This window comes from Gossypium arboreum, chromosome 10 (assembly GCF_025698485.1).
Source record: "Gossypium arboreum isolate Shixiya-1 chromosome 10, ASM2569848v2, whole genome shotgun sequence".
Taxonomy (NCBI): domain Eukaryota; kingdom Viridiplantae; phylum Streptophyta; class Magnoliopsida; order Malvales; family Malvaceae; genus Gossypium; species Gossypium arboreum.
Window position 1 is genome coordinate 125470406 of NC_069079.1, and position 8437 is coordinate 125478842.

The window sequence follows — 8437 nt, forward strand, 5'->3', positions numbered from 1 at the left end:
ATATTTTTCGAACTTTGAAATTTTAATTTTGACGTAAATTACTATCGTTAATCCATTATCTAAATTTTAGTGAATAACATATAAAAATAATAAACTGACATAAGATTACACATACGATAATATATTTGTCACGTTAGATTTTAAAAATAAAAATTAAAGATAACTTAATTAAAATATATGAATTAAATCTATAATTTACGAGAAAAATAATATAATTAAAAAAACTTAAGAAAGGATCCTCTCATATGTAACAGATAAGGTGACCAATCTCCAGCTGTTTATATATATATTCATTCTATGATAATAAGATCCACCTCCTACCCTTCACTTCTGTAGCTTCATGGGATTTAGATTTGATATTAAAAATAAAAATAAAACTAAATGATGGAGTTTATATATAAATATTCATTCTCAAACTTTAACTGTCAATATTTTTGTTAGCTTATTATAATCTGTGTCAGTTTGACTATATATGCCAACTGAATCTCTTTCCACCTTAACTCTTATTCTTACGACATTAAAAACCTTGTATACTTCATACGCATGCTGTTTTTCTCTATTTATTTATTTCATTTTAATTAAAAAAGAATTCTCAGTTCATTCTCCTAGGCTTTACTGCAAATTACTAGGCGAAGACCCAGCTGCTATAAATCTCTCTCACATTGCTTATTTTAATCATAAACAGCACTTTTCGCGGTCCAATCTCCAATGATAACTTCCATGGAACTAAATTATTATTATTACAAAATCTAAGGCAAGTTGTTGAAACAATGTCTTAGGATCAGGCATGTGAACATGTGCTAAAACCTTTGCTTATGCTTCACAAAAGTTACACTGATAAATATCAGATATGAATAGTTTTTAATATAAATATATATATTTAAGTTTTTAGATTAAGAGATATTTTCGGTCTCGTTTAATCAAAATATTGAATGATTGTTAATTTTAAAAGCAAATAACTAGAATTTTATGTGTTGGTTTAATAAATAGAATATTTCTTGATCTGGTTTTGAGTCATATTAATCGTGTTACGATTTTTTTTACCAATTTATTTTTAAAATTTTACAAAGTTTTAGCTTAGCTAAAAAGCTGAAAGATATGGAGAATATAATGGTAAAAACAAAAGGGCTAAAAAAGTAAGGTAGTTGGTCAACAAGGAATCAAATATGGTTTTGTTGCTTTAGAGAAAAAGGAGTCAGTTTGTGTTTTAAGACAGGGCCCCCTTCAATGACCCTGCAACATGTCATTCTTTCTTTCTTTTTCTTTAGAAAAATATCAGGCCCTCATGTTCCTCACCTTAGATGCCGCAAAATATTAAATGAAAAAGAACCAAATCTCATAAAGTTTCAGTTATGTCAGTTTCATAACTCTCATCACCCCCCTCCCCAAAAAAAAACCTTCACCTTTGACATTGAAATTTCTTTTCAGGTATGTTTCAACTTCAAACTGTGTTCTCATTAAGACAAGCTATGTATTAGAAAAATGGAAGTTTCAGTTGTGTTGGTCTTGTTCTTTTTCACATTTCTTTTCTTTGTTCAATCCATCAATTGTTCTGGTTTTACTCCTGTTGATGTTTTCTTAATTGATTGCGGCGGAAGCAATCCTGTCGAAGTTGATGGTTCTCGGGTTTTTCGACCCGATAATAGTTTTCGGAATGTGAAATTGTCACCTTTTAGTGGCATTGTTGTTTCTGGGGATGTAATTAACGGTTTAAGTAACTCAGCTCTTTATAGTTCTGTTAGAATCTTTGAAAAAACATCAGTTTATGTTATTGGAACTAAGCAGATTGGTCGCCATTGGTTAAGGTTGCACTTTTTTCCTGTTCAAAACACAAGATGCAGTTTGAAATCTGCAGTTTTTTCAGTTATGGCTAATGGAATCACGTTGCACCGGTTTTCGTTTTCGAAATCGAGTCAAAACTCTCCAGTAATGAAGGAATATGTGATCGAGATCGGAGATTCGGGTTTGGAATTGAAGTTTTCTCCAAGCAATGGCTCGGTTGCATTTGTTAATGGGATTGAGGTTGTGGCTTTACCCGACACGAATTTCCCTTCCGGTGTTGTGCCGGTTCCGTTTGGACCGGAAGTTGAGATCCCAAAACGTGTAGCTTTCGAGACGGTTTACAGGATAAACATGGGAGGCCCTGTTTTGACTCCCAAGAATGATTCTATGTGGAGGACATGGGAGACAGATCAAGCTTATTTGATAAATGCTGCATCGGCCAACAATGTTTCGGTGAATCCGAATTTGATCAAGTACATCGATGGTGTCTCAGCTGAAATTGCTCCGAATTCGGTTTATGCTACTGCACAAGAAATGGCTGAAGCAAACGTGACCGATCAGAGGTTTAACATTTCGTGGAGGTTTGATGTCGATGAGGGCTTCACTTATTTCATTAGGCTGCATTTTTGTGACATTGTTAGTACCGTTCTTAACAACTTGATTTTCAATGTTTATATCAACAAACAATCTGCTTTGACATCTTTCGATATTTCCAGTAAGACGATGGTGTTATCGGCTGCTTACTATGCCGACTTCGTCACAAATGTTTCGATGGGATCTAATCGGATTTTGGTTCAAGTCGGTCCACCTGATTTTAGAAATCTTCCAACCAATGCAATTTTGAGTGGTTTAGAGATCATGAAAATGAGCAATCCTTGTGGTAGCCTTGTTGGAAATGTGTGTGAAATCCGAAAGAAATCGAATTTCCCGAGAAGAAAATTGGTTGCTCTAGCAATTTCCTCGGCAGTGGTTTTCGCAGTTTTAGTGTTCGTCGTAGCAGCTCTGTTATTGCGTTTGCACCGGCCAAAGAAGCCTAAACGTTGTTCCTCTACCTGGTTTTCTCTCCCAACGAATGTGGGAAATTCTGATTCGAAAGTTTCGATTTGCAGCCTTGCTTCAACTGCACAATCTCACGGTTTAGGCCGGGTACTATCATTCGCAGAGATTCGTGAAGCAACCAAGAATTTTGACGAGAGCTTGGTCATTGGTGTAGGTGGATTTGGGAAGGTTTATAAAGGTGTTCTAGAGAATGGGGTCATGGTTGCGGTAAAGCGTGGAAATCCCGGATCCCGGCAAGGACTAACCGAGTTCAGGACGGAAATTTTGATGCTTTCCAGGTTGAGGCACAGGCACCTAGTTTCTCTTATAGGCTACTGTGAAGAACAAAACGAGATGATCCTCGTTTACGAGTTCATGGCCGGCGGTCCATTGCGGAAACACTTGTACGGCTCCAATCTTCCATCACTAAGCTGGAAACAACGGCTCGAAATCTGCATCGGAGCTGCGAAAGGCCTGCACTACCTTCACACAGGAGCATCGGACATAATCATTCACCGAGATGTGAAAACAACGAACATACTCCTCGATGAAAATTTCACAGCAAAGGTCGCGGATTTCGGATTGTCGAAACTAGGCCCTACATTAGACCAAACTCATGTAAGCACTGCAGTGAAAGGAAGCTTCGGTTATCTCGACCCAGAGTACTTCCGCCGACAGCAACTCACCGAGAAATCCGATGTGTACTCATTCGGAGTCGTTCTCATGGAAATTTTATGCGCTAGGCCTGCAATTAACCCTGCACTTCCAAGGGAACAAGTGAACATTGCTGAATGGGGTATGTATTGGAAAAAGAGAGGTCAATTACAAAGGATCATAGATTCAAATCTAGTCGGATTAATCAACATCGATTCCTTGAGAAAATTCGGCGAAACGGCCGAGAAATGCTTGGCCGAACACGGAGTTGAAAGGCCTACAATGGGTGATGTGTTATGGAACTTGGAGTATGCTCTTCAACTACAAGAGGCTTCGATACAAAACGATTCATCCGATAACAGCGCGAAACATATTCCGGAAATCCCAGGATGGATCCCTCAAGTCGAATCGGTTGACACCGATCGTTACGATATTGTCAGCGATCAAGTAGCTTCGGATGCAACAACAACGAGTGATGTGTTTTCACAGATTATGGATCCTAGAGGAAGATAGAATTGGAAGGGGTAGGGCCTTATTTGTTTCATTTTATTGTGTGTTTCAAACATTTTACATTTTTGCATGCAGAAATATTAGTTTAGTTGATCATAACTTGAATTTTATATTGTTTTGATTATTGATACTAAATGAAAATTGAGTGTTGATAAATTTTTGTTTTTGTTATGAAACAGCCCTGTTGTGGTGCCTATAAGTATTTACAAAAATTACATGGTTCAAAACAAGTGTCAAATATAAATGGTCTAATTCTGGTTTTAGTCCCTTTGGCATACTTAAATTTTGGATTTAGTCCCTCTATTTTAATTTTCCTTGGTTAATTTGATCCTCTAGTTTTAAAACCTCATTCATAAATCCAAATTAACAGCATTATTACTTGATGCCATTAATGAGTTTTTTTTTGGGTTGTTAGCAGCGAAGTTAGAAAATATTTAAGAAAGGTTGAAACTGAGTTAAAAATTTTAAGGGATCAAAATGTAAATTTATGCATTAACATTGCAACTTTTTAATTAAATTTGTAATTTCACCATTTTTGGGACAAAGCCACTGTCTACCCGCCATTGTTACTTGATCACATCACATAGTCAACGTCATATGAAAATTGGGTCAATCATGTGCAACCTATAATAAATTTACATTGTTAGCGTTGAGTTTTTTTATTTATTAATTGAAGGTTTAGTTGCAACCTTTTTATATATTTATTGAGATTTATCAAGAAATTAATCTATCATCTAGTAATTATAGAAGTCGATAATTTAAGTTAGACTCATTTATTAAATTCCACTAAAATTTTTTCCTTAAAAACTTAACTACAAACAAAACATCAAAACAGTTTATTTAGAAGTATTTTGTACTAAAACAATTGAATAAAATAAACAATGTAGACTTGTAATCTTCAGTTAGAGTGAACAAGATATACAACTGGAATTGTTTTTCAATTAGTTTCTCTATGGCAGTGAAGTTCTTTCATTTGAATTTCTATACAAATTAGATCTCCTTCAACTTGATCACACAAACTCTTCAATTAAAATTCTTGCTTGAACTTAAAATCTAAGAAAATTAATCACATAGTTTGTATTAAAATATGTAAACATATATGATAAGTTGAATAGTTTTTTAGTTGAAAAGTGAATTGTAATTAACGGTGTAATTAGAACGTGTAACTAGCATTAATGTATATGTTTATTGAGCTATTAATAGAGTGGTAAAGGACTTGTGCTCAAGTCTTCAATTAACATCAATTTCGAGTTAAATTTTGGACAACTCTCACCCTAACCCTCTAGAAAAGAAATAATAATCAATTTACAAATCAGCAGGGTTAAAGTTAAGAAAAAAATTTAGGGGGATTGAAATTAAATTGTCTATGTCTTTATAATTTTTAAAGAATTAAAATAAATTTTTATTATTTTTAATGGGATTAAAATATAATTTTACGTTTACTAATTTAAATTTTTTAAAATTTAAAGGGTCAAAATGACAAAATTTCCATTTTAAGGGCCCCTAAATTCGCCTTTACATATCAGTTAAAAGCTTAAAACTAATTTTCTTTTTTAAAAAAATATTTTATTACTTTAATGACATCAACTAAAAGTATTCTTTATTGGGACTTATTTTTTTTTTGTGTTCTCTATGTCCGTTTTATAATCCATGCTTAAGATTTATGGTTGTTCTTCTCAACAATTTTGTAATTTGTCTTACCACTACACCCAACACTTGTCGGTATTAGTTTGGATTTATTAATAACATTATAAAACTAATATATTAAATAATGTCAAATTAAAGTAGTTAGAATAAATCTCTAATTTCAACATAGTAAAAATGTATATAATAATCGTAAAGCTTAATCTCACATTTATAATTGCTTCTCATTATTCCAATATAGATTTGTTCATAAACTGAGTAGCTCACGTGACTTAATTGGTCTAACTCAAATTTAAATTAAATAAATTTTAAAATTTTTATTTAAATTTAACTATAAAAATATAGAAATATTTTAATATTTTTAAAAGTGTGCCTCAGCTATCCATGAATGACTATATAATTTCCCAGCTTAATTTGACTTGGCATATGAATAACTTTAATAATAGAATCTAAAATAAATTATTACCCTAAACTGGGGAGGAAAATGGGCAAATCATAATATTTTATTCAAGTCACGTAAATTATAACAAAGAATTAATGAAATAAATTATTACGTCTTTCTGGAGACGTGAGGAGACAAGTGTTCAATAATAATCAACAAAAATTGCACGATGGATGAAATAAAATCAATCATAGAAAAAGAATAAATGTGGAGAAGGAAAATAAATTCAATTATTAACAAAAAGACGTAATTGATTGTACCAGAAGCTCTTTGTTGGGGAGATGGTCGGTCCAATATGATCTGACTCTACATTATTAATTTTGGGGGTTGGTGTAACATTTACATTTCACATCTCATTTTGTCCCCCTACCAATAATTTTGGTTTCTTCCTTTCCTTTTCTCCTTTTAAGTTTATTTAAATTTTCAACCCAAGTCGAAAAATTAAAGTTAACTCGATTTAATATGCCACAAATTTTAAATTTTTTATTATTTTAATAATAGCTTTTTAGCTATAATTATACAAAACCAAATATTAATATAAATTTTACGTTAAAGTATTAAAAGGCTTTCTCGGATATAATTTGAAAATTAATTGGGTCTTTAGCTGAAAAATGTAATCAATTAAACTTTAAATCCAAAAATAACAATCAATTGGGCTTTTCGAATTATCGTTTCTATTCATGCTCCTAGTAGATTATTAAATGCTGACGTGGTAGCTGACATGAAAATTTTGATGACATGACGATTGGCGTGGAGGGCTTAATTGATTTATTATTATTATTTTACGAGGTCTTAATTGACTTTTTAAGTATTTTAGGAGAGCTTAATTGATTTTTAGGGATTATATAACACTTTCAAAAATTATAAAAATAATAAAAATTTATAAAAAAGCAATAATTTTAATTTTTTATAACAGTTAATAACTTATATATATTTTATAATTTTAAAAAATTTATACTATTATAGTAATTTATAATAAGTTTTAAGTTTTTTAATAAAATTACTACTCATTTTTTTGTTTTCCCATACATGTTGCCCCACGTCAAAATGTAAACCATCCTTATCAACGTGCATTGATCATGTTTCCTCAATCAAAACCATTATTCATTACTTACCTTAAATTACCACACACTAAATCTATTATTTCTTGAACCTTTTACTCAACACCCCATCCAAGTCGATTATCATCACATTTCAAGCTCCCTTATTAAAATTTAATCCAAACCTTCAAATTTTTAAAAAAAACTATAATTTTCTTATATATATTTTAACTTTTACAACTTTTTATACTTTCAATAAGTTTTTCTAACTTTTTTATTAATTTTATAAATTTTATTATTTTAATTAATTTTATATAATTTTCTATCATTTCTAGATTTTTATAATATTTATTTAATATTTTCATTATTTCATAGCATATTAATAAAATTTTATAACATTTAGTAATTTTTAAAATTTTATAATATTTAATAATTTTCTATAAATTTTATAATAAATTTAATATTTTCATTTTAGTTATTTTTATAAAAATTCTATAATTCATCAAAATTTTTATATAATCTCAAAATTAATAACACTTCAATTAAACCCTCAATGTCACTACCACATCATCAAAATTTTCATGTCAACCATCATATCATCTATCACATCATCCATTACGTTAACACTTAATAGTCCGTGAGAGACCTTTAATGAAAATGACAATTCGAAAGACTCAATTAATTATTACTTTTGAGTTAAAGGTCTCATTATTTATACTTTTCAACTAAGACCTAATTGATTTTTGAAAAGTTTTTCAATATTTTAAGCTAAACTTTATTATTATATATTTTAAATCAATATAAAAGAATATTTTAATAATTATATTGTGACAAAGCTGGCTGGTTTTTCATAAACTCACCTTAAAATCCGGTTTAAAAAATCCGACCTAATCAAATTGAGTTGGATCAAAACCCATCGGATCCGGGGTTTTTCATCCCTGGAACTCAATACTAGGGGTTGCATTCTAGTGGGTCCGTTTACAACCACATTAAATAGCCTATCCCTATGGGCCCACAATAATTGCACGTTGTGATATAGAATATTCAAATGGTCGGTTCCTAGCCGCCCATCTCGGTCGCCTCTACGAGACTCTCAATGGACCACACACCACACAATTATCATCTTGGCCCACCGCATCATTGGGTCGGCTATCAAGCCGAATTCCACGTAACTACAATCAATCACAGCCACACAAGTGGCAATCAGAGGTCCCACTCATTAGCTGTAAAGTCACCGACATGTGGCATAAAAAACCACGGCCCCCTGCTCTTCCACTGTGCTCCTTTTTTACCGGGTACCTGCATTACCGGTTACTTAGCCGTTATT

General features: G+C 31.7%; 1 protein-coding gene across 1 annotated transcript; it reads left to right on the plus strand.

The window, feature by feature from the left end:
- The first annotated feature begins 1309 nt into the window (after positions 1-1309).
- Positions 1310-4140, plus strand: LOC108452025 (receptor-like protein kinase THESEUS 1). The gene has a single exon (XM_017749755.2). The coding sequence runs from the start codon at positions 1483-1485 to the stop codon at positions 3985-3987; it is 2505 nt and encodes an 834-aa protein (XP_017605244.1). The 5' UTR covers positions 1310-1482; the 3' UTR covers positions 3988-4140.
- The last annotated feature ends 4297 nt before the right edge of the window (positions 4141-8437 follow it).